Raw genomic sequence first — 27,723 nt, 5'->3', positions numbered from 1 at the left:
AGAGAACAGCTTTTTCAAGAGGGCTGGATAATTTTAATTTTATTTTAGTGACTTGTTCTTGAGGTGGTGCTGAGATTTCTGCTGGGAGAGAGGCAGAGAGAGCTGGATCACTATATGATAAGTACAGATACCTGTCAGTGCTGTGGATTACTTGTCATATTGTTGTATGTCGATATGTTACACTACTATTTCTATGTATGCAAATTAATAATGGGCATCAGCTGTAATCTATGCATGTACACCGCCCATAGGGGGCGATATAACCGTGATAACTAGACCTACTATAATATACATTGCTGTATAGATCACATCAGTATCATTCATGTTATCACCGCCTCAGAGCAAATCGTGAAATTTTTTAATTTTTTGTTTTTTTTATCTTTTATCCTGAGAGATTGGATCTGTTCCTTCTGCACCAAAGAAAAAAAATTCAGTGCCTGGACTAGACTATAATCCAGTGCTTCCAGTGTTATGTAGCGGTAGGGGGGTGTTTAGAGGGTGTGTGGACAAATTACAGTGAATCCAAAACACCTACATTTGTGAATAAGTAAAAAGCATCTCCATGGTAACAGACTACAAGCACAACATGTGTAGTCTGATCCTACAGTTAAACTCAAGTGCTTCTGTTTTTGACCACTCCCTAGTTTTTGAGGATGGGGAAACCCCTTTAAATATCTGACTGCATGAAAAGAAAAAAACACTGACAGCAGCTTTGCAAAAAATATTGTTGTTGCCTCTTGGCACGCACTAACGGCACGTCACCGATTCCGCGCCACCAAAGACTGGTGGGGTCCGGGCTGCCATGTTTTTATAAATTCAACTTTTACCAGGTTTGTTAAAGGGGTTAGCTGACGAAAATAAAATAATAAACCTCAAAACTATGTTGGGAAAAATTAGATGGTAAATGCAAGATCAGACTACACCGGGTTTGTTTGTAGTCTGTTGCCGTGGTGACCTGTGAGTTTTTGTGTTTTTTTTAATAGAAGGAAATTTTAATGGAAATAAGTTCTCAAAATCCTATAAAAGTTGCTTTTTTTTTTTCATTGTTTTTTGTATTTTTGGTCCCTACATTTCTACCGTTTTGTGATTTTTAGACGATTTCCATAATGTTTTCACCTATTTATCTGTGTGCAGATGTTTAGTACTAGATGTATTTGTATATCGGACACTAATTCTTATCCTAATGTTGGAGTCCACTACATTCTCGTGTAAAGTATATGCACTCTCCAGAACCGTAGTGTCTACCCTGCAGGACTACTACTCCAAGGCATGCTGGGAGTTGTAGTTTTAGACAGGTTGGGGGACCTCTGGTCTGGATCATGAAGTACAGAAGGCTCTTGTTGGCAAGCATTGCACTGGTGTGGGCTACACTGCGTAGATGTATATGTCATAGATGTATACAGTGATTGTCACTTATAACACTTATTGTATACTAACCTTACAAATTTTTTGTACAAAAATGTAAATGTTTCACATGGATCCTGATGTCTGCATGTTACAACTACTATATACACTGCTCGTACCGTACTACAACTTACAAGAGAATCTGTTGGCCTGATGGACTCCTTTTTAGGAGTTGTCTAACAGCGCCACCCTTGTCTATAGGCCATGTCTGGAATTACAATATCAAACACCGCCTATAGACTGGGGATATATATCTAGGGAAACTTCAGACTTTATTTTTATGTCATTGACTAATGGAAGAATATGACACTGGAAGCTTGTACTGTAGGCTCCGGGGTGGAATGGAAGCTCCTGGGGCCCTATGCGGTATCTATAGTGGGGCCCCACCTACCACATTCTATATTTTGGTAGAGGGACCTATGGGCATTAGGGACCAGAGTAACTTCCTGTACCCCCTGGTCTAGGGTTTTACCTGTATATAATATTTTATATGGATGAGATAAGTTCCTCCGGGGCATTTCATAGACCACACCCCCGCGGTTCTGTCCGCCGCTGTGTAAGGGGGGCGCTTCATATGTTATTTTTGTAATGTCGCGTCATAGTATTTTCTGTAGGATCCTGAATTCACCCCCTCGAGTTGACACTGCCGCTAGAGGTTTTTGTGATTGCTCCGCCTCCTTGATACTCTGGTCACATAAGCTACAACAGTATTTTTTTGTTTTTTCATTTTTTGTACAGTGTAAATTTTTTGATGCTGCTTTTTTTTTTTTTAATTTGAGCCAATTCATGATTTCACTTTGAGTTTTTCAAGAAAAATATAATAAAATGTCTGAGATGCAGATTTGTTTTTCTGAACCTTTATTTTTGTGTTTGTCCACACAGTCTCGTTGCTCCCCACACACCAGCAGGGGGCAGTGTGTCCTATCACTACTAGTGGTGACAGTGTACTTTGCCATGGCTCCCCACATCACACCAGCAGGGGGCAGTGTGTCCTATCACTAATAGTGGTGACAGTGTCCTTTGCCATGGCTCCCCACATCACACCAGCAGGGGGCAGTGTGTCCCCTATCACTTCTAGGGGTGACTGACTGTCCTATACAATGGCCCCCCACATAACACCAGCAAGGGGCAGTGTGTCCTCCTATCACTACAAGGGGTGACCGACAGCCCTATACCATGGCCCCCACATCATCACACCAGCAGTGGGCAGTGTGTCCTCCTATCACTACTAGGGGAGACTGTCCTAATCCATGGCCCCCACATCATCACACCAGCAGGGGGCAGTGTGTCCTCCTATCACTTCTATGGGTGACTGACTGTCCTGTACCATGGCCCCCACATCATCACACCAGCAGGGGGCAGTGTGTCCTCCTATCACTACTAGGGGTGACTGAATGTCCTATACCATGGCCCCCACATCATCACACCAGCAGGGGGCAGTGTGTCCTCCTATCACTACTAGGGGAGACTGTCCTAATCCATGGCCCCCACATCATCACACCAGCAGGGGGCAGTGTGTCCTCCTATCACTACTAGGGGTGACTGTCCTATACCATGGCCCCCACATCATCACACCAGCAGGGGGCAGTGTGTCCTATCACTGCTAGGGGTGACTGTCCTATACCATGGCTCCCCACATCATCACACCAGCAGGGGACAGTGTTTCCTCCTATCACTACTAGGGGTGACTATCCTGTACCATGGTACTTCAACTATCTTTGACCAAGGGGCACAATACCCAAAAATTGCGAGTCTCTTATGTTTTATTAAGATGTAAAATGAATTTTACAAAAGTTTCAGAGGGAAATGGACAAAAAACGGCGAGACACAAAAGACGTATTTATATTACGAACACATGGAATTTGTGCAAAGAGTCTGACGCTCTACATAACCATTGGGGGGGGGGGGGTAACGCTCCGGGGAACTGGAAACATCCTATAAAAATAGACAAGTACAAAATGCCTATGTCATATCTACAAATTGGGGGCTCACCACGATACAAAACAAGGTCAAAGGTCATAGAGTAGCATCTGGGTGGGGAGAGGGTCCACAGCTCTGTCATTCACAAAATAATCTGATTACTAAGGCAGCATGAGATGGAAACGGGCATCAGAACTACAGCCGGCTATCACTAGCAACGCATCTGCTACACGGAACCCGGCTCCGCCCAGAATATTCAGGAACCGCGAAGATCCGAGGGCCCACACCTTATACTACAGAGGATCTAGTTTTGTTTTTCTCTGTGTCAACCTCCAATGAGATTTCCAATGTCCCCCTGCATTATCAGCAGATTTACAAAAAACAACCAAAAAAATAATCCGCAATAAATGTGGCGCACGGTCTGTCTACGCAGTAACAGCCCGGTAGGGGCACAGAGCATCCGCAACACGAAACTGGAGCCGACCCTTTAATAATTGCGGCCCGGTAAGTTGCAGAATTGGGGCTTTGGTATAAGATCACAAAGAAAAACCTTTTTAACGAGGTAGAAAGTCTAGGAAAATTTTCAAGTCAAATTTTTTTTTTAATTTCTGGTGCATTTATCTTTAAACAATTGGAAGGTCCGGAGGGCGGGGGGGGGGGGGGAGGTATATGTCTATATTATTTCTATATGGTTTTTCTTCAGCTGAAAATTAAGTATTTTTTTTTTTTAATGCAAGCATTAAAATAATATAAAAACCAATATAAAAAAAAGGTAAGTGGTGGCCCATAGTATAGGAGGAGTAAAGCGAGACGCCACCTGTGGCCTATAGTAGAAGAGGAGGAGTAAAAAAAGACATCTACTGTGGCCTACAGTAAAGGATGAGTAATGGTAGACGCCCCCAGTGGCCTAAAGTAGAGGAGGAGTAAAGGAAGACACCCAGTGGCCTAAGAAAGAGGAGTAGTAAAGATAGATGCTACTGCTGACCTATAGTAGAGGAGGAGTAAAGGGAGACACCCCTGGTAGCCTGTAGTAGAGAAGGAGTAAAGGGATAGGGTGGCCTATAGTAGAGTAGAAGCAAAGAGAGACACCCCTGTTGGCCAAAAGTAGAGGAGGAGTAAAGGGTGATGCCCCTGGTAGCCTGTAGTAGAGTAAGATTAAAGGGATAGGGTGGCCTATAGTAGAGAAGGGTTAAAGGGAGACACCCCTGGTAGCCTGTAGTAGAGAAGGAGTAAAGGCATAGAGTGGCCTATAATAGAGGAGGAGTAAAGGGAGACACCCCTGCTGGCCTATAGTAGAGTAGGAGAAAAGGGATAGGGTGGCCTATAGTAGAGTAGAAGAAAAGGGATAGGGTGGCCTATAGTAGAGTAGAAGTAAAGAGAGAGACCCCTGGTGGCCAAAAGTAGAGGAGGAGTAAAGGGTGATGTCCCTGGTGGTCGTTGAACTTGGTGCTGGTCTTGGGGAGTAAAGGGCAGAGCTCCAGGGCTGGCGTGCTTGACATAGAAGGGGGAGGGTCTTCTGCCTGGGGGCTCTACTCCGTAAGCCAGAGGGGCTTTCCTGTTACTGGGGATCTAGTAAGTTTGGACATCGATTTTCCAGGTCTCTAATTGCACCAGTGTAGACAAGTCTTTCCCTCACAGATAAATTAAAAAAGACTAAATGTAATAGAAAACAAATGTAGAGAAATCCCCTTTAAGAGGAGATAATATTGGAAAAGATGCAAGAAAAATTAACCTTATCGTTTCCATGTAGCATCTTAAAAATTTTCAGTCAATTCCTATAAAACATGTCCAGGATCAGTGAATTTGTTTGGACACCAGGATGATGCCCCACTCCATCAAAGGGGTGGCCTACTCTTTACAACCCCTTTTTGTTAGAAAAAAAATTAAATAAAAATCTTGCTGTGACCTCCAATGACCTCCAATCTGTAGTCTGGGGAACATGACAACAATTTCCCTACACTGCCCCCGAAGGGCAAATGGAGCATTACAGCTTTGTCATTAAAAATCAATGGGGATTTCATGTAACATAAGTGCATGCTGGGACCCTGAGACCCCTCCTAGTAGTCCCTCACTGCCCCGGATTGTGGAATTTAGGAAAAGGGGACCTTCCTTCTACCAAAATGCATAATTCTACACTACATTTGTAGAATATTTCTGTAACAGAATATTTCCTCCATGCCGCCCTCTTAGTTCACGTATTACTATATAACCCACACATTTTTATTGCTCTTGTGTCGTCCCCCCCCCATACTTTTCCTTGATTTTATAAAATTTTTGAGTGGGAGGAGCCTGAAACAAGTCTGTGCGGATAGAGAGGAAGTCTATTGTATAGCAGGAACCTGTTCATATACGGTGGCCATAAGGACAGGAGGTAAGTGCCGAGTCCTCGAGCTCATGGACCATGGAGGAGGTATAACCGGTGTATGAGGCAAGTCTCCAAAGTATTCATAGCTCCTATTGGCTGAATATTTGAGGATTCTCGTGGGTCATTTTCGGGACGTCTGTGTGGAGAAGGCACACACAGTATCTCACACCGCGCATACACCGAGTCTGCTCTCCTCAGCTCTGGAAAGTTCCTGGAAACATCTGCTAGAAGCTTCTTTTTGGTTCTGGCTGTTGTCGGAAAGAGCTTGGAATGACGAGGATTGCAGATTGTCCTCCGAGTGCAAAGTCTCCGTTTCTTCCACCAACGTAAAAAAAAAATAAAAAAAATTCTAGATTGTCCCCGGTCCTTATTTAGTGCCACAAGTGTTAATGTTCTTCCCGTCCGAGGCGTCTTCCACCAGTGACACGTGATAGTCTGTGGAGAGGGTGAAGTGGGAGATGCAGCCAATCAGGCCTCCTACATACTGCCGGTTAGTGTGTAAGGCGATCTCCTTCATCCCACCTGGAGGGGAAAACCAAAAATTACTACATGGCTGAATGCACATGAAAGTATCCCCGCATGGCCCACGTCCGGTGCCATGGAGAAGAGGAGGTGACCCTTGCGGCCGCACAGACGTCCCCCATACTGTAGTGTGAATAAAGCCTAAACCACATCAAATTATGTGCAGAACAGGAGGGAGGCCTTCATTATAGACAACCAGGAATGCAAAATACTCTTGTAGTATCTTGCCTACTAGGAACCCTTATGCTCAGGCACCTGAGGGGAAAGGTGCCTTATACAACCAAGCATCTGCTCAGATTAGTGAGGACAGATTATCATAGGTCAAAAGGGTCCCTTAAAGCAAACCGTTCACCCAGAAAGTCATGTTATCTGTTGAAAGGTTCCAATAGCCTCTGATTTTAGCATTCTGAATCATTTCATTACTTAATATAAATTTAATTCACATTAACTGGCTCCCTGCCAGCAGTGTGTGGTGAGTCCCCGGGGTGGGGGCAGTTGCAGCTTGTGTGTGCCTGTGTCTCCTCATACATTCTTCCTTTACTCCACACCATCCTTCTCCGCCCCCCTACTCATTACAGGGAAGGGGTAGGGAGGGAGCAGCATGAGTAGGGAGTAGAGGAGACTGAGACAGACCTCCCTGGGGACTCACCACATGCAGCTGGTAGGGAGCCAGGTAATATGAAATAAATGTATATAAAGTACTGAACTGAGTAAGAATGCTGACAAATGCACTTATAAAATAGCATAGCACAGGCTATAGGAACCTGGCACCAGCTAAAAATCACATCCATGGTGACAGGTTCACTTTAAATTCTTGCAGAAGGGGCATACTGAACAGAGCAAGAGGGGAGGTTCTCACAATAAGTAACCTGGTGGGTGCCACCACTGGGGGTGGATGAAGCAGGTGGTCACAGATGAAGCCTGAGACACTGTTGAATTCTGGGAAATTTAGAAGCCATCACTCACCGACATATAAATCTCCATTAATATTCAGCTGTCGCATTAACCCTGGAGATTTTCCTGTTCTGGCACCGTAATCATCCACAGTCACCTTCCCGGACTGTCCGTCACTGGAACATATAATAATTTATCACATATATTATATACTGTATGTGTGTGTTATGCGTACATTGATTAATATATATATATATATATATATATATATATGTATACATTACACAGACACCTACACTATATATCATTGTACTCATACATATAGAGGGAGAGAACAATGTACACATGCACCAGGTGAAATATGTATTGAACATGTCACCACTTCTCCTAGTAAATCTATGTGTTAGGCCGGGTTCACACCACGTTATATACCATATGATGTCTGGAGACACTACTAGTGTCCTGCATTGTGGTCCTGCAGGTTGGGTGGGCTTCCTCTAGGACTCTGAGCTTTAGTTCCTTCCATAGATTTTCTATTGGATTGAGGTTCAGTGATGGCAGGAACATTCCAGCAGATTTGTCTTCTGAGAATTCCCTTGGTTGTGTGTTTGGGGTTCCTTGTCTTGCTGTCCCTTGTTTCGCCTTCATCCCCCGGGTAGATGGCAGCAGATGTTGGATCTAGATGTCTTCCTACCTTTGTCCATTCACCCTTTCTTCAATGATATGAAGTATGCCAGTGCCAAAGGCCCCGCACCATGATGTTCCCACCTTCACGCTTCACTGTTAGTCTAGTAATTTTGGGGTGATATGGATTGCATTTTGGCCTCCAGACATGGTGTATATTGTGGCCTTCAGAAAGTTCAGTTCTGGTCTCTGAGTGTCTGAGTAGATAACGCTCTCCCGGTACCTCTCATGATTTTCTTGAACCTGATTTGTGTTCAGCTCCTGAGTGTTGGATGGCGAGTGTACAGACAGACCATAGAGGGCGAGGGCATTACTTATTATTATACCTGCTGGTCTTTCTAGATCTCTTCACAGATGGTTCTTGGACAACTCTTCTGAGATATCTCTTCTCTCCTCTTCGTCTTGAAACGCGGACCAAGAAGCCTAACACACACAAGAGTCCAAGGGGCTGACTCAAAACCTCATTGCACAATGAAGGTGAAGTTATTGGGCAATTTATGGTGAAATGATGTTCTTTCCACTTCTGGATAATAACCCCAGGAGCTCTCACTAGATCCTTCAGTAATTCAGAAATTCTTCAATAATGACATCAATAAGCTTTCAAACAATAAGCTTGTGTAGGTCTTGAGATATCTTAATGGTTTTAGCCATCGTAAGATGTTTTTTGTGTGGCACCTTGGTAATGAGACCTTTGTATAATCAGTACAAGCAGCTGATATTATTCATAACTAAGTGGCAGAATTGCTTTCTAATTACTGATAGATTTCAGCTGGTGTCATGACTTTCTCTGGATTTTTTGCACCTTTTTTCACATTACGCACAATTACAGGTGGGATTTCTTTACTACTCTGGATCAACATTTGGTGAGAATTTCATAAACATAAACATACACACTATACACTTTTCTCACTATATACATAAATACACACAAATATATCAATGTCCTCATGTACACATACACTACTGAATACATTACATTTTTCTTTATTAATATCCAATAAGAGCCAGAATCTATGATATTCTCCTACCGCACGGCCTTGACTCGGTGCCATCTGCCATCATTGAAGGTTCCATTCACCATGATAGAAACCATCCCGCTGCCCAAATTATAACTGTGAGGAGAAGAAAGGGAATCAGTGATGATGTCCATAATATAGATAGCAAAACGCCCTCCCACCACCACCACCAGCACAACACACTATATTTAAGGTGCTTATTTATTATAGAATTTGTCCAATCACTACATTGTTTTAGAAAAATAAACCAAAAAGGAGATATAGTTTTCCCCTCCCTGATCCCTTGACACTCCTGCTCCGACTCTTCTTGGATTCTCAGCTGACCTCCGCTTTCTGGTTCCTCTCGTTAAATGGGAAATGACTGTTAAGCCGATCACTGATCGATGCTGCTCGTTTGAGTAGTTGGTTGGTCGGTGCCTACAGGAGCCATAGAAGCACCATGAGGACTGGGAGGGACTGTACACCCGTATGACCTCCTCTTACTACTCATGAACTATTGTTCGGTGCTAGAGCTTTGGTCCATGTTGTCACAGTTAAATGATCTTCTCAGTCGACAATTCAGAGGTGACAATCAACATGGCTGCACTTCCTCCTGTCCCAGCACTGCAATAAGACGCATAGACGCTGTGTCTATATACACCTAGAGGTCATAGTAAAGGGTTATCATCAACATACCTGAACACAAGGTTTCCATCTTGAAGGCCCAATGAGATGAAGTCACTGTTTGGCCTCATGGGACTGTCCCCTCTCCACATGAGGAGCCCATCCTTAACCGTGGTCTTAAATCTCATGAAAATGTTTGTCCGGGATCCAGAAACTCTAAAAAATATCAAAAACGGTGATGACAGAGGTCATTGAAGATGACATTATCAATGTTCTAACTAGTTGACCACCTGCCGATAAGTGTATAGAACTAGGATGTTCTTTTAAGCCTAATTCTGTAAGTCCCGCCCATGAGGAACAATGAATAGATTACAAAGAACATCATACAGCTGTGATCTTCTGCTGGGCCGGTTGGGACAAGCAGCCAATGGGATATGGTTTAAGAATGCTTACATTACTACTCTGCAAACTATGGACTCCATGGACATTACAGCTCTACCTCCTGTCTGGGAGATCATCTACCGATATGTATCTAGATATACAGAACTGATCCAAGTATATTCTATGGTAAGTCCTTCCCACAAGGAACCAATAATAGATTACATAAAGGGTCATGCAGCTTCAGAGAATTGGAAGAAGCTCTGCTATGATTGGCCCTGATGCCCATGGGATATGTTTGAAGATGCACAACAGGTATATGGAGAAACCTGTGTAAAACTCATCTGCTGGATTAGCTCCATTACATTTTTCAATCATTCACAAATTACACAAAAAAATCATGCAGTTTCGGAAGATCCTCTGCTATCCTGTTGGCCCAGTGTAGCCCAGTTAACAATGGGCCGATTGAAGTGACTTCCTATATGGATCAACATGTTTAGAAGTAACTGAAGGACATCACTTGATAATACACTGTAGCACTATCATAGATAACCTTATGTTAAGCTCCGCCCATGAGGAACCAGTAATAGATTACATATAAGACAATGTAACTTTAACACTGCTACTCTGGTGGGCTAATTTTACCCTGATACCAATGGGCTATGTTTGAAGGTGATGGTGAAGGTATTTATATTCTGGACTACATACTTCTCTGAAGTAATAGTACCGTGTTTCCCCGAAAGTAAGACAGTGTCATACATTCTTTTTACCCCCAAAAGTCCCACTATGTCTTACTTTTGGGGTATGTCTTACATTGGTAAAAGTTAAGGAAACTTTACATGGTGCATTTTGTGAATTGCTTAGTTGGTACCGTAATGGCGATCAGATCAATTCCTCTGTGGTGCTGGGTAGAGGTGTGGCTTCTTCCTCATGGAGGAGCCGCTGGGCCATTCAGAGGGGCTACCAGCGGCTGCACATGAGGGCACTGAGGCTGCGTGTTTTTGTATGTTGTCCATGGTCCTGATGAACCACGGACAACATTACTGCTGCTCCCCCGGCCTCCACATCCCTCCGTTCATTCCGCTCCAGATCCGTCTGCATCCCGCTGTTAATGCAGCAAAAGGTACCGGTACTATGGCTTATATTTTTCCAACGTACAGTTTACTATGTCTTACTTTCGGGGTACGTCTTACATTAGCCAACCCCCCTAAAATCCCCACTATGTCTTACTATCGGGGGTGTCTTACTATCGGGGAAACATGTTTATGTAGCTGCATGTATAGAACTGATCAGAAGACCATAGACCAGACCACCAGACCATAGATAAGACCATCTTATCCATGTAAGAGATGAAATCTCCAGTAGAAAGAATTCTACTGGAGGTTTCATCTCTTATATGGATAAGAATGTTAAGACCCTCCCACGCGGAACCATTCATAGAGTAAAGAAAATATCATGTAACTTCCTGGGGCAAAGTTTCAGTTCATCGGCCTGGTCCAACCTTGACCACATGCCCCCTTTTGAAACTTGATGCTACCCTCCTGTATATCTACTTACCTCTTAAGAATCTCCCGACTGTCATAAATGAGATAACTTCGTCCAATAAATTGTGGGATTTCTATGGCCTCTGTAATGACTAAGAACAGTGGATGTCGTGTTACACTCACGTCTGTATTGTGCTCTGCTAAACAGGTTTCTTAACACTAAGGAATATTTAAAGGGTATTTTAGCTCAAAATTTAAGTTGGAGTTTCACTTTATAGAACATAATATAACCACTAACTAAATTAAGCAAAATGTGGGAAGTCACCAATCTGCAAAACTACCACCCTGAGCATGCTGGGAGCTGTAGTTTTGAAACAGATGGAGAGTGTACAATAATTTCCTAGATGTTTGTCACACTGAGGGAGGAGCAGTCTGTAATGAATGGATGGTACAGCTCCTCCAGGGGGGTTACTGATCTGTATACTGGCAGACAGAAGACCAGAGGGAGGTACAGCACCCGTATGCCACTTACTATTGATGCAGTAGTTTCCACACTCTGCAACCAGGCAGCAGGAATAAAGAACATGGAAAATCAAAAAGCAGCAGCTCTGGTGCCTACACACATACTATATATACTACACACATACTACACACATACTATACATACTACACACATACTATACATACTACACACATACTATACACATACTATACATACTACACACTTACTATGCATACTACACACATACTATAAATACTACACACATACTACACACATACTATATATACTACACACATACTACACACATACTATATATACTACACACATACTATATATACACTACACACATACTATATATACTACACACATACTATATATACTGCACATATACTATGCATACTACACATACTATATATACACACATACATACACTCACCGGCCACTTTATTAAGTCCACCATGCTAGTAACGGGTTGGACCCCCTTTTGCCTTCAGAATTACCTCAATTCTTCGTGGCATAGATACAACAAGGTGCTGGAAGCTCCTCAGAGATTTTGGTCCATATTGACATGATGGCATCACACAGTTGCCGCAGATTTGTCGGCTGCACATCCATGATGCGAATCTCCCGTTCCACCACATCCCAAAGATGCTCTATTGGATTGAGATCTGGTGACTGTGGAGGCCATTTGAGTACAGTGACCTCATTGTCATGTTCAAGAAACCAGTCTGAGATGATTCCAGCTTTATGACATGGCGCATTATCCTGCTGAAAGTAGCCATCAGATGTTACAGGGTACATTGTGCTCATAAAGGGAGGGACATGGTCAGCAACAATACTCAGGTAGGCTGTGGCGTTGTACCAAGGGGCCCAAAGAGTGCCAAGAAAATATTCCCCACACCATGACACCACCACCACCAGCCTGACCCGCTGATACAAGGCAGGATGGATCCATGCTTTCATATTGTTGACGCCAAATTCTGATCCTACCATCCGAATGTCGCAGCAGAAAACGAGACTCATCAGACCAGGCAACGTTTTTCCAATCTTCTACTGTCCAATTTCGATGAGCTTGTGCAAATTGTAGCCTCAGTTTCCTGTTCTTAGCTGAAAGGAGTGGCACCCGGTGTGGTCTTCTGCTGCTGTAGCCCATCTGCCTCAAAGTTCGACGTACTGTGCGTTCAGAGATGCTCTTCTGCCTACCTTGGTTGTAACGGGTGGCGATTTGAGTCACTGTTGCCTTTCTATCAGCTCGAACCAGTCTGCCCATTCTCCTCTGACCTCTGGCATCAACAAGGCATTTCCGCCCACAGAACTGCCGCTCACTGGATGTTTTTTCTTTTTCAGACCATTCTCTGTAAACCCTAGAGATGGTTGTGCGTGAAAATCCCAGTAGATCAGCAGTTTCTGAAATACTCAGACCAGCCCTTCTGGCACCAACAACCATGCCACGTTCAAAGGCCTCAAATCACCTTTCTTCCCCATACTGATGCTCGGTTTCAACTGCAGGAGATTGTCTTGACCATGTCTACATGCCTAAATGCACTGAGTTGCCGCCATGTGATTGGCTGATTAGAAATTAAGTGTTAACCAGCAGTTGGACAGGTGTACCTAATAAAGTGGCCAGTGAGTGTATACTATACATACTACACATATAATATACACACTACACACATACTATACATACTACACACATTATATATACTACACACATTATATATACTACACACATACTATACATACTACACATATACTATATACTACACATATAATATATACTACACATATACTACATACTACACAAACTATATATACTACACACGTACTATATATGCTACACACATCCTACATAAACGACACACATACTATTTATACTACACACATACTATATATACTACACACATACTGTATATACACTACACACATACCATATACTACACATACTATATGAACTACACATATTCTACACATACTATATATTTACTACACACATAATATATATACCACACACATGCTATATTTACTACACACACACACTATACATACAGTACACACATACTATACATACTACATATATACTATACTTACTACACACAAAATATACTACAGGTAGTAGAATCATCCAATTTACCCTTCCTTAAAGAGCCCACATTATACTATGACATTGTCCCCACACATTACTATCCAATCTAAAATAATACACCCATCACACATGGAGGTTGCGTTGCTTTAGTTTGTACATTGGGTTTCTTAATTCTGGAAATCGCTGGTCCCTGCGGACATGTAACCTGTAGATATAGGGGTATTACCTTTCTGACAGTTCCTGCCATCGTACCCCAGGGGGCAGTCACACTCGTAGCTGTCGTGTTTGGGTCGGCAGCTTCCACCATTGGCACACGGCACATTGGCGCAGGGGTGGAGGGTGTTTGCAATGTTGACCCCTGAGGTCAGGCCATGCACAAGGTTAACAATCCTGTCATTGAGGACAAGCTGTGTGCAGAGAAGAGCAGGCACCAGGGTTACATTAAATACTACCATGGGAATATCTTCATGGTTTGTAGTTTAGCTTCTTATTACAGACGAGTTTGCATTAGGAGTTACCAGGATACAAAAATAATGAACCTCAAAAGCTTAAAAAATAAAATAAATTCTGCTACATCTATATTTTAGACTTCCTGCAGCCACCACAAGGGGGAGCTCACTACATAGAGATGTATACAGAATATACTGAAATATATACACACAGTAAGCTCCACCTAGTGGTGGTAACTTCTCAGTTGCAAGACACTTACTTTCTGAATACTTCCACTGAATGGACGTAAGACCCCAGAGTTCTTCTTGACTGTGTCGTAGTTAGGTACACCGCCAATATAGATGTCAGGGTTACACTTGATTTGAGTGAATCCTCCCTGAAATGTAAAGTGAATGAGTATGAAGACAGAACAGTGGAGACAATTGTATCTGGTTTAGACAATACTCCAGATTGATACATTGTAACAAACCAGCAGAGAGATCTGTGCAGCTGCTGCTGATGTGTTTATCTCTACTAGTTTGTTACAATGTATCAGTCTGGAGTGCAGGCTGTTAACTCACAGAGCATTGTCTAGAATATACAACTATCTTTATTTCTCAGTTGAGAGCAGGACTAGCTATGTACAAGGTCACTGCCTCTGAATGGAGACAATTGTATCCAGTCTAGACAATGCTCTGTGAGCTAAACGCAAAAGCAACAGCTACATATCTCTCTGTTGCATTGTTACAGTGTATAAGTCTGGAGTCCAGGCTGTTTAGCTCACAGAGCATTGTCTAGACTGGATACAATTGTCGCCACTTCTCAGCTGAGAGCAGGACTCGCTATGTACAGGGTCACTGCCTCTGAATGTAGACATTTGTATTCAGTCTAGACAATGCTTTGTGAGCTAAACACATCAGCAGCAGCTACACAGATATACATTGTAACAATCCAGCAGAGATAAGTCTTCAGTCTTGGCTATTTAGCTCACAGAGCATTGTCTAGTCTGGATACAATTGTCTCCATTCAGAGGCAGTGACCCTGTACACAGCTAGTCCTGCTCTCAGCTGAGAAGTGGCGACAATTGTATCCAATCTAGACAATGCTCTGTGAGCTAAACAGCCTGGACTCCAGACTGATATATAGTAACAAACCAGCAGAGAGATCTGTGCAGTTTCTGCACATGTCTTTAGCTGGATGCAGAGCATTGTCTAGACCAGATGCAATTATCTCCACTTCTCAGCTGAGAACAGGACTAGCTATGTACAGGGTAACATAAAAGCGTTTTTGAGGCTCTTTCTTTATTAACTGAAAAATTCCTTTAAGAATTGTTCTTATTAGTACAAACCTCGGACATTCCCTCCACCTGCTTCTGGTTGTCCACCTGTAGGAGGCCATTCTTAGCTGTCCGAGAGACTCGCACTTCGTGCCATTGCCCCAGGCTGACGGGTCTTTCACTTCTGAGAGTGGGAGAAAAAAGGAAAACTAATATGAATATTTTCTATTTTAATGATTGCTGCCCCCCCCATCCCTATCCACCGTCAGCCTCATCCACTCCCCCTGTGCATGTGTATAGGTGCAGTGTATATAACTGCCTCCTAGTGGCCATCACTACACTGAACATACATGGACTCACAGGAGACACTACTATACTATACCATATACTATACTATACACTATAATATACTATATAATCACTTTTGGGATATGTTGTATAAGAGTGAAAAAAACACCTCTAAAAAATTCCTGCATGTAGCATAACCCCGCATCCTCACCGTATCACTGCCGTCCCTGAACCACAGTCAAATCTGAAGAGCACGTAGCCGGCGGCCATGGTGATGGAGACGAAGTCTTTGCTGTGGTCGTCGTAGCTGTAGAGGATGGTGCCGTCTTCTGTGTCCGGCCGCAACGTCATATCAAACTCCATGAATGAGAGGTAGTGGTGCGGCTCAAAGGGCCACCGGGTCACAGCGAAGGAGCGTGAGGACTCATTGAACTGTGGGATCGCCAGGACGAAGGCTGCAAGACATCAATGGAGTTCATCAAACCTAAGGACTACAGGACTACTTCTGGGATAATGTCTGACATTGCTACATTGAAATGAAACTATTTGTACCATTTCTTCTCCTTATTCAAGATCTCTGCTTGTTGTCAGTAAATGAGAACCCTCCTGTCACCACCAGTCTAGAAAATGCTCTGTGAGCTAAACTGCATGGACTAAGCATGGACTGATACATTGTAACAAACTAGCATAGAGATCTGTGCAGCTGCTGCTGATGTATTTAGCTCACAGAGCATTGTCTAGACTGCATATTGTCTTCATTTCTCAGCTGAGAGCAGGACTAGCTATGTACAGGGTTTTTGGCTCTGAATGGAGACAATTGTACCCAGTCTAGACAATGCTCTGTGAGCTACACATCCTGGACTATAGACTGATACATTGTGACAAGCCAGCAGAGAGATCTGTGCAGCGGCTGTTGCAGGGTTAATTGGGACAACGAGGTTCAGAGGTTGAGAAGATTTGAAAAAAAAATTGGCAGTAGAAGAAAGGAAAACATTGTGAGCGAGAACTGGTCTTCTAGACATATAAGGATTCTTGAAGCAAAATATCAGCTCATTTATTTTCATACATTCATTATCAGCCAAACATTTCCTTTAAAGGACCCTCCAATTTGGAAATATATCTTCCCACTCTCTGCTGGGACACTGTGGGGCAGATTTACTTACCCGGTCCTGTCGCGATCCCTGAGGTGCGCTCTCCGACGCGATTCACTAAGATCGTGCGTCCGATATCCTGCATGTGTCGCTTCCCCGCTCAGGTCCGCCGGAGTTCACCTTCTTCTTCCTGGTGCATGTAAGTGCTTGATCTTGCGACACAATTTTAATTTTTGCGCTCAGTCCAAATCAGTTGGGTCGTCCGACGGCCACGTCCCCCAATTTGTGTCGCATGAAAGTCGGCGCCAAAATCCAATCACGTGCGCCAAAAACCCCTGTTAAATGCGGCAAATCGGAAATAGTCGGGGAACCCGACGGAAATGCGCTCCACAGACCCTTAGTAAATGTGCCCCTCCATGTTAACAGCTGGATGGTTCCTCAAGTCATAGATGGACATTTTCAAAGAGCGTCCTACTCTCTGGAGGACTCATTGGGGCAGATTTACTTACCCGGTCCAGTCACGATCCCGCGGCACGTTCTCCGGCGCTGATTCGGGTCTGCCGGGATTCACTAAGGTCGTGCGCCCGATATCCTGCATGTGTCGCTGCTGCGCTGAGGTCCGCCGGAGTTCACCTTCTTCTTCCCGGTGCATGTAAGTGCTTCGTCTTGCGACACAAATGTTCTTTTAAATTCTGCGTTTTTTACGAACCCATCGGGTTGTCCAACGGCCACGCCCTCCGATTTCTGTCGCGTGAAAGCCGGCGCCGATGCGCCACAATCCGATTGCATGTGCCAAAATCCCGGGGCAATTCGTCGCAAAACGGGAATATTCGGGAAACCCACCAAAAGTTCAGCGTTCGGACCCTTAGTAAATGAGCCCCATTGTGACAATACCTCAGTCCTCCTGGGGGGGGGGGGGGTGACGCTGCAGCAAAATTAACCACTTTCTATAAAGTTCTTCCAGAGGTTACAGCTGATCACAGTAGACTGTACATGGGGTGTAGATCAGATTGATGGCAAAGTTTGTGGGTGCGGACACAGATACAATAGAATACGGCGATTGCTGCCAACAAGAGACTGGGGCACCAGGAAAAAAGACCAAGAGCAGGTGCCAGGTACCAGCAATATCACAGCAGACAATCCCTTTAAGGCTTTGGAGAGATACATGGAGCTAAACGGACTGGAACTGGAAGGAAATAAAATATGTTCCTAAACCATGTAACGTCACAACATCATCATACATCATCATCCTGCATTATTATTTAGGGGACCACATGACTAATGAATCGGATTTGTAGTTCAAAACTTTCATTTTTTTAACCAGGAAGGACAACATTAATTATGACTGTGCTGCCACCTTGTGGTAGGACAAGGACTTACAGGACACTTCATAAAAAATAATTATCTCAATTTTGCTTTTGAAATGATTGATGGTAATCAGTGACTTCCTTAAAGGACATCTGCCACCAGGATGAAGGATTGTAAACCAATACACTGACATACTGGTGTGTGCCCCCTCTGGCAGGATCCGCTCTTCTTTTAGCTTCTTATTTCGTGGCTTTTATGAAAAAATGGGTTTAAAAATTCCTCAAATGAGCCTGAGGGGCTCCAGGGTCCATAACTGTTAAACCTGGTTCGTTACTTTTTGTAAAAACCAGGACATAAAAAGCTAAAAGAAGAGCAGATCTGGGCAGAGGGGGCACACACCTGTATGTCAGTGTGCTTGGTTTACTATCCTTCATCCTGGTGGTAGATGCCCTTTAACCCCCGTTGTCTAGTGCTGTGTTATTAACCAGTTTTTACTACTGCTGCAATGTAGTTCTGGAGCCATGGCCCATTTATAGGACAAACCTCCTTAAATCTGGGACATCAGAATCGTTGGTAGTTCTTGTGACAAACTTTATTACACCGCAAAACCCAGACCCCAGTATAAATACTGACTTCAGCAATATACACAGACCCCAGACCAAACCGTCAAACAACTATAGACCACCGAGCAGACCCCTAAACTATTGCAGATCCCAGACCAAGCTCCAAGAGCAGATCATTAAGTAAATAACAACAGACCCCGAAACAAAACCAGATCCCGGACCAAACCCTCAAAAAAATATAGACTCCAGAGCAGATCCCTAAATAAACACAGAGAGACCTCTAAAAAAACACAGACCCCAGACCAAACCCTAAAATAAATACAACCCCCAAAATATCCCTGCTAAATTAATAATACCCCTGAAAGAGCAGGCCCCTGATTAAATACAAACCACCAGACCAGATCCCTCAAAAATAAAAGCAAGAGGACCCTGAACAAATCCAGACCCCAGACCAAACTCTCAAATGTAGACTCCAGAGCAGATCCCTAAATAAATACAGATGAGAGACTTCTAAATAAACACAGACCCCATACCAAACCCTAAAATAAATACAGACCCCAAACACATTTAGCTAATACAAACCCCCTGAAATATAGCCCCCATAAATGAATAATATCCCCAGACCCCTAAACATACGCCCCCAGACAAGATCCCTAATAAAAGGCAGGAGGACCCTAATCAAAATCAGACTCCAGAGCAGACCCCTAAACTATTGCAGATCCAATCTATAGTTCCCAGAGCAGACCATTAAATATTGACCCCCCCCCCCCACCAGACCCCTAATAAAATATATATATATAAGAAGCCCATGAACAAAGAAAAAACCCCAGACCAAACCCTAAAATAACTAGAGACCCCAAATACATTTAGCTGATACAAACCCCTGAAATATAGCCCCTCCCTAAATGGTTAATACCCCCAGACCAGACCCCTAAATATTAACCCCCAGACCAGACCCCTAAATATAAACCCCCAGACCAGACCCCTAATAATATATATATATACAAGAAGCCCCTGTACAAAGAAAAAAAAACCCAGACCAAACCCTAAAATAACTAGAGACCCCAAATACATTTAGCTGATACAAACCCCTGAAATATAGCCCCTCCCCCTAAATGATTAATACCCCCAGACCCCTAAACAAGAACAGAACTCAGAACAAACCCTCAAACAAACATAAACCCCGGAGCCAAACCTTAAACAATTACAGATCCTAAATATAGTTCCCAGGGAAGATCATTAGATATAGACCCCCAGACCAGACCCCTAATAAAATATATATACAAGAGGCCCCTGGGCAAAACCCCCCCCAGACCAAACCCTCAAATAAATACAGACCCCCAAACCTCTTAAGTCCATAAGCATTACAGTAATGCAGACCTCCTAAATAAATACAGGCCCTGCACCAGACCACCAAAAAGAATAAAGGCCCCAGACCCCTGAAATAAACCTAGACACCGGCCCACTGGGCTCATGGACACAAAGCGCAGGAGAAACGTCCGGACGTTGCAGAAGATTGAATATCTGATATTTCTATGAATCCGTATGGGTCTCACCTTCCTCGCAGTGACGTCCCTGGAATCCGATAGGACACAGACACATGTAGGAATCTGCGGAGCGGGATGTGCAGGTGCCACCATTGATGCAGGAGGCCTCGTCACAGACCCCGATGCTGCAGTCACCTGCGTATGGTGGATGATGGGGGTTATAACCATGAGCTCAGTGCAGTGTAATAACTTACCTCTATATACTAACAGTAACTCACCCACATCCGCTCCACTGAGGGCCCGACCCAGGGGCCACTGCCGCATGTCAATGTTCCTGCCATTCACAGACAGAGACTGGACGCAGCCCTTAAAGCCCCGGTTGGTTCCGGCTGATTTTACCAGCCAGTAGATACTGGGGGCTCCACCCAAATAGAAGGGGGTCCGGAAAGTGATCTTACTGTACTGACCCTGAAAGAGGGAAGAACAAGCAGTTTCATCATGCAGAAGATGACAGTGTAGCCTCCCTGACTGTATACTCATCGTCTATTAGATTATTAGGAGGATATAGAGGCATATCATCCCACTGCCTCCCAGGACTTACAATCTCCAGCTGCCCATGTGATGCTGTTCTGTGGCATCATGAGATTGATAACAGTAAAGAGCAGGGGAAATATAACAGTGTATGAGGTTTGGGTTTTTTTGCAGATTTTGAGCAGTGCAAAATCTGAATTTGGGGATGACTTTAATAGGACATCCATTCGTGTCCTGAATGTTCTCCAACTCGGTAGAATAATGGGTTTCAGATTGTTTCATTGATGACTTTCCCCCTCAGAATTGTGTTACCACAGACCTGAGCGCTTCTGAAAAAAAACTGCCAGAACTTCTGCTCTAATAGAGGTGGTCACACTTACCAATGATCAATTCAAAAGCTTTTTTTATAAATGGGGTTTTTATAATCTCTTGTCTGTGGGGTGAGGTCCCCAATATCTGTGCTTCAGAAGTCTTACCGGTGACCTCCCGGAAACGGGAGCTCCATCATCCAGCTTGATCCATCCATTTAGACCTTCTCTGTACAGAGTCACAATATGCCAGGCCCCTGGTTTGATCTTGTTGTCACTTGTGATAACTGCAGTCCCAGTACCACAATTGTACCTGGAAAAGAAAAGGTTAACTGTATGAACATGTAAAATAGTGTTAACCCATTGTGACTGTCTTGAAGTGAATCTCTATCATTCAGGCTTGTTGTTTGACCCCTTAGATTGTACACTCGTTAATAGCATCTAGTTTCTCCTGAGGTTACTTTAGTGGTGGCTGTATATACAGTATGTAGTAATCTTCTGAGCTCCCCCTAGTGGTGGCTGTATATACAGTATGTAGTAATCTCCTGAGCTCCTCCTAGTGGTGGCTGTATATACAGTATGTAGTAATCTCCTGAGCTTCTCCTAGTGGTGGTGTATATACAGTATATAGTAATCTCCTGAGCTCCTCCTAGTGGTGGTGTATATACAGTATGTAGTAATCTCCTGAGCTCTTCCTAGTGGTGGTGTATATACAGTATGTAGTAATCTCCTGAGCTCCTTCTAGTGGTGGTGTATATACAGTGTGTAGTAATCTCCTGAGCTCCTCCTAGTGGTGGCTGTATATACAGTATGTAGTAATCTCCTGAGCTCCTCCTAGTGGTGGCTGTATATACAGTATGTAGTAATCTCCTGGTCTCCCTAGTGGTGGCTGTATATACAGTATGTAGTAATCTCCTGAGCTCCTCCTAGTGGTGGCTGTATATACAGTATGTAGTAATCTCCTGAGCTCCCCCTAGTGGTGGTGTATATACAGTATGTAGTAATCTCCTGAGCTCCCCCTAGTGGTGGCTGTATATACAGTATGTAGTAATCTCCTGAGCTCCTCCTAGTGGTGGCTGTATATACAGTATGTAGTAATCTCCTGAGCTCCTCCTAGTGGTGGCTGTATATACAGTATGTAGTAATCTTCTGAACTCCTCCTAGTGGTGGTGTATATACAGTATGTAGTAATCTCCTGAGCTCCTCCTAGTGGTGGCTGTATATACAGTATGTAGTAATCTTCTGAACTCCTCCTAGTGGTGGTGTATATACAGTATATAGTAATCCCCTGGTCTCCCTAGTGGTGGCTGTATATACAGTATGTAGTAATCTCCATAGCTTCCTCTAGTGGTGGTTGTATATACAGTATGTAGTAATCTCCAGAGCTTCCTCTAGTGGTGGTTGTATATACAGTATGTAGTAATCTCCTGAGCTCCTCCTAGTGGTGGTGTATATACAGTATGTAGTAATCTCCTGAGCTCCTCCTAGTAGTGGCTGTATATACAGTATGTAGTAATCTCCTGAGCTCCTCCTAGTGGTGGTTGTATATACAGTATATAGTAATCTCCTGAGCTGCCCCTAGTGGTGGCTGTATATACAGTATGTAGTAATCTCCTGAGCTCCCCCTAGTGGTGGTGTATATACAGTATGTAGTAATCTCCTGAGCTCCTCCTAGTGGTGGCTGTATATACAGTATGTAGTAATCTCCTGAGCTCCCCCTAGTGGTGGTGTATATACAGTATGTAATAATCTCCTGAGCTCCCCCTAGTGGTGGCTGTATATACAGTATGTAGTAATCTCATGAGCTCCTCCTAGTGGTGGCTGTATATACAGTATGTAGTAATCTCCTGAGCTCCTCCTAGTGGTGGCTGTATATACAGTATGTAGTAATCTCCTGAGCTCCTCCTAGTGGTGGCTGTATATACAGTATGTAGTAATCTCCTGAGCTCCCCCTAGTGGTGGCTGTATATACAGTATGTAGTAATCTCCTGAGCTCCTCCTAGTGGTGGCTGTATATACAGTATGTAGTAATCTCCTGAGCTCCCCCTAGTGGTGGCTGTATATACAGTATGTAGTAATCTCCTGAGCTCCCCCTAGTGGTGGCTGTATATACAGTATGTAGTAATCTCCTGAGCTCCTCCTAGTGGTGGCTGTATATACAGTATGGAGTAATCTCCTGAGCTCCTCCTAGTGGTGGCTGTATATACAGTATGTAGTAATCTCCTGAGCTCCTCCTAGTGGTGGCTGTATATACAGTATGTAGTAATCTCCTGAGCTCCTCCTAGTGGTGGCTGTATATACAGTATGTAGTAATCTCCTGAGCTCCTCCTAGTGGTGGCTGTATATACAGTATGTAGTAATCTCCTGAGCTCCCCCTAGTGGTGGCTGTATATACAGTATGTAGTAATCTCCTGATCTCCCCCTAGTGGTGGCTGTATATACAGTATGTAGTAATCATACCTGAACTGGAGGCTCCTGCGAATAATTGCCACTGACATAAAATCTCCGCGGCCATACTCATTCTCACCACAATAGAGGAGGAGGCCATCGTCACCCTCAGCCTGAAGAACAATAAGAACACATGAGGCTCCAACCTCGTCACAAGGTAACTGACAACTAAGCCTTAAATGTAGTCCAGGGCTGCTTATTTCTGGAGACTGCACCACATTTCTTCAGAGGTTGTGTGAGATATTCTAGCTCATCAGTATCTTATATAGTAGTTAATAATTCTGCAGCCTCCTGAGCTGAACTCTCCCAGGATTCCATATTTGCTATATGTTTTCTCAGAGCTTCATATTTCTCTATTGTTGATAGTAAAACCTGCCTCACCCCGTGTTATTTGGACTGTGAGTAACAATAAGAATGTTGTTTCTATTCTCTACAGAATTGTGAATGCAGCTCAGCAGTACAGTATTGGCTGATATAATAAGGGATGAAATTATAATTCAGTAAGTCCTACCTATTTCTATAGGAGTGACCTATATGCTCTACATACCTTTACAATCATTGACCCTGACTACGACTACACAAAAGCAAAGAAAATGGGGCAGATTTACTTACCCGGTCCATTCGCGATCCAGCGGCGCATTCTCTGCGCTGGATTCAGGTCAGGCCGGGATTTATTAAGGCAGTTCCTCGGAAGTTCCCCGGAACGCACTGGAATACACCGAGCCGGGCTGAGTGAAGGTAAGTGCAAGCTCCGCGACACATTTTTTGTTTTAAATGCGGCGGTTTTTCCGAATCCGTCGGGTTTTCGTTCGGCCACGCCCCCCGATTTCTGTTGCGTGCATGCCAGCGCCGATGCGCCACAATCCGATCGCGTGCGCCAAAATCCCGGGGCAATTCGGGTAACACGTTGGGAAAACGCGAATCGGGCCCTTAGTAAATGACCCTCAATGTGTTTGTTTATGTATCTTTGTATATATATACTGCTATATAAACCTACACAGTAAGTAATAAAATCAGTGACCCAGGATGACCGTATCCTTCGTGACACTGTAATCGGCTTACCTTAAATTCCACGCTGATCTGGAAGGTCTGGTATGAATTTTTCAGTGGCTCAAATGTCATATAGGAATGGCCATAAAACTGCGGATATTGAACGTTAATATCTGAAAAAGAAAATCTTGTTAGAAACTTTTTTTTCTATTTAAAGGAACATTATTAATTTCTTTTTTAATTGAAATATTTTTATTGAGATTTTTTTCAGTTTTTTTTAAAGACAAAACACACATCAACAAACATCCCAACAAAGATTGACATTATTAATTTTGGACATGCCCTCTAAAGGGAATATCCACTATTTTATTTGAGGTTACCAATTGCCCTCTGCCGGGACACGGCATTATATGGTATAATCTACTTATCGGCAGCCAACACTAGAGGGAGCTCATTAGCAGACTGAAGAACATGTTCCTATACAGTGGAAGCAGTCTGTAGTTAGCTCCTGAGCTCCCTCTAGTGGAGCCTGTAGGCACTGAATGTTATCCTGGAATGGTTCACCAATGCAGGGAATCTGGAGCTGTGTATCCAATAATGGAGCTGAAATTGTTGTGAAGCAGTATACAGCATAAGGCACAGGCAGCCATAGTGGAAGTAATTGGATAGCTGGTTGCCTTTCCGGATTTAGGAAAAGCTGGTTGACATGGACTGAGTAAGTTTTGGCATCTCTCTAGTTAATGGCCCCTATTATATAACCACATTATGGTCCATCATTGATTAGGACGTGATACAGCAGATGCTACAGGGAAGGTTATGTTTGCTTCATATGTACAATGTGCCCGGGGCGGTGGGAGAGCTGGCACTGCCACTATACCCATTGATTATCTGAGATCCCATAATGCACTGCTCTCTTGTAACAGTCAATCCGGACATTCAACATTATGCATAATCAGAGAAGACAACCACAGCCTTTCTACTCAAGCATCTGGAAGGTGCAACATCTAGAGATCTACAGAGGAACCCACCATGCTGACATGTCTCTCCGCCTTTCCCAAGGTTGCAGTGACATTGTGAGCCTCCACGGTCGTAGTCATTGAGGCAGAAGCTATCGGCCGGGCAGACCGTTTCCTCACACGTCAGGTCAAAGAGTCTAGGAGGAGAAACTAGGCTGTTTTTTCGAGAAAGCCTTGTGGTGGAGGCTCTGGCTGTGGAGGTGGCTCTGGCTGTGGAGGTGGCTCTGGCTGTGGAGGTGGCTTTGGTAGTGGTGGTGGCTCTTGTACTGGTGGTGGTGGACTTGGCTGTGGAGGTTGTGGCAGTGCTTGGAGGAGTTGTTGTAGGTCTTGCCATTGGTGCAGACGTTACAGAAGCAGATGTGGTGCTCGTTCTCAGTGGGATTATCTTTGTGTAGGTCCCTGGAGTCATCTTAGATTCTATCACAAACTTCTTACCTCCTCTGATGCGAGAAAGAGGTTTGACCTGTGGAGACATTAACACGGACTGACGTAATCCACAGTAGAGAAGGAACAAAACATCTACTAGGAGCTCCAGCATGGACCCAAAAGCCTTCAGTCTTCTTCTTATGTTGGTGCTGAAGCATTTGGATCCATCAGTGATATCATGAGAGAGGTTCTAGGTGTCAACAAAGGAAGAAGTCGTCCCACTAAAGGTGGCACAGACCAGGTGTAGAAGTGGGGTAATGGCGGAGGGACCATTGAATGGTCATTCAGAAGCCTAAACTTTTAGTGTAACCATTAACTAAAAGAACTAATTGAAACCCCAAACCTCATATCTCAAATCAGAACCCAAAAAACAGACCCCTTAAAGGAAATTTACCACCAAAATCCATCATGAACAACCAGGGACACTTACTCCTAGATCCAGTTACCGTGACTGTGGTAATCTCCTTATATTTATACATGGCCTACTTTCTTCTAATTATGCTAATGAGACTGAAGGTCTCTCCATGCTTTTGTTTCACAGGCTGTTACACTGTCTCATCCTCTCCCTGCTCCCTCAGCAGCGCTCCTGCACAGTGTAACAGTTTGTGAAGCTACAGCACACAGGGCCCCAGGAGTCTTCTGGCTCATTAGCATTATTTTAAAAGATGATTTTAGAAGGAAGGAGGCCATGGATAACAAATATAAGAAGATACCACAATCCCGGTGCCTGGATCTAGGAGTAATGTCCCTGGATGGATTTTGATGGTAGATTTCCTTTAATTATACAGATTTCAAACTAGACAACCCAAAAAACACATTAGATATCTTAAGACCCTCAAGTTTCCACAAATGCCGGAACAAACCCCCTAAAATAGAATGTCCTTCAATAAATACAAAATATTTAAAATTCTCTAAAATACCACATTTAGAGCCCCTTAAACAAGACCCCATAAATAAATATAGACCCCCCCCCCGTAGCAGGTCCCTTAAAATGTAAGAACCCAAGCCTACTTGAAAAAATACAGACCCCGAGCCCTCTATAGAATATAGTAAAATTAAATTTAGTAAAATTACAAATGCCTCAAAATATTGACCCTTATATAAAAACAAGTCTCCTAAAATTAACAGACCCCAAGACTTTCTAAAAACAGACCCAGACCAGAACCCGAGCTCAGCAGACACCAGGTCCCCCCGTTTACAGACCTCGGACCAGACATTCAGATATCACCTTTGCTGTTCCTGTGTCCCCCTATGCCCCCACCCAAAATTTCCTAAAGCCAATTTGCACCATCGGTAACGGTCCTTTGGAAAGGGGGAATGGGGTCACCCTGGAGTTTGGGAAATGTTCCCTTCTTTCAGCTATTACACAACTTCCTGCTACATGTAGTCAGGTAGTCAGACCTCTGCAGTGCAGTAGACGGCCTCTCGGGAGGGACACTATCGAGACATTTGGGTAAACCCCTGAAATGTTCTCTATGTGAACTGTTCTACCAAAACCTTTATTTTCCATTTTTTTCTGGTAAATCACATGACTGCCTCCTCTTTTTTTTAGATCACATTATCAGTGACAGTGAATTTCAGGACCTCGCTCCAGTGCACTCTCACCTTCTGCACTCACTAAAGGTGAAAGGTTTTGAGCTGTAGTCCTCACCTCCAGGGTACAGACATCTTATCCTACACACGGCCCTATGTTCTGCTCCATAATGT

General features: G+C 43.7%; 1 protein-coding gene across 3 annotated transcripts in view; it reads right to left on the bottom strand.

The window, feature by feature from the left end:
- Window positions 1-2,676: 2,676 nt before the first annotated feature.
- Window positions 2,677-27,723, bottom strand: part of EGFLAM (EGF like, fibronectin type III and laminin G domains) — a 92,057-nt gene continuing 67,010 nt past the window's right edge. The window contains exons 9-25 of one of the 3 annotated variants that reach the window (XR_011853115.1): window positions 25,603-26,053; window positions 24,647-24,747; window positions 23,597-23,697; window positions 21,305-21,449; window positions 20,576-20,765; window positions 20,367-20,492; window positions 16,060-16,303; window positions 15,633-15,744; window positions 14,565-14,681; window positions 14,082-14,262; window positions 11,803-11,826; window positions 11,344-11,422; window positions 9,481-9,624; window positions 8,818-8,901; window positions 7,178-7,281; window positions 4,680-6,211; window positions 2,677-4,645 (exon numbers count right to left, since the gene is read on the bottom strand). Coding sequence is in view for 2 of the 3 variants with exons in the window: in XM_072135275.1 (XP_071991376.1) it covers window positions 6,057-6,211; window positions 7,178-7,281; window positions 8,818-8,901; window positions 9,481-9,624; window positions 11,344-11,422; window positions 11,803-11,826; window positions 14,082-14,262; window positions 14,565-14,681; window positions 15,633-15,744; window positions 16,060-16,303; window positions 20,367-20,492; window positions 20,576-20,765; window positions 21,305-21,449; window positions 23,597-23,697; window positions 24,647-24,747; window positions 25,603-26,053 (2,358 nt within the window). In the remaining variant the exon portion in view is untranslated. Of the gene's footprint in view, window positions 6,212-7,177; window positions 7,282-8,817; window positions 8,902-9,480; window positions 9,625-11,343; window positions 11,423-11,802; window positions 11,827-14,081; window positions 14,263-14,564; window positions 14,682-15,632; window positions 15,745-16,059; window positions 16,304-20,366; window positions 20,493-20,575; window positions 20,766-21,304; window positions 21,450-23,596; window positions 23,698-24,646; window positions 24,748-25,602; window positions 26,054-27,723 lie in introns of all 3 variants that reach the window. The other 2 variants (XM_072135275.1, XM_072135288.1) reach the window with 2 other exon arrangements.

This window comes from Engystomops pustulosus, chromosome 1, assembly GCF_040894005.1.
Source record: "Engystomops pustulosus chromosome 1, aEngPut4.maternal, whole genome shotgun sequence".
Taxonomy (NCBI): domain Eukaryota; kingdom Metazoa; phylum Chordata; class Amphibia; order Anura; family Leptodactylidae; genus Engystomops; species Engystomops pustulosus.
This window is presented reverse-complemented; position numbering and strand designations above follow the sequence as displayed.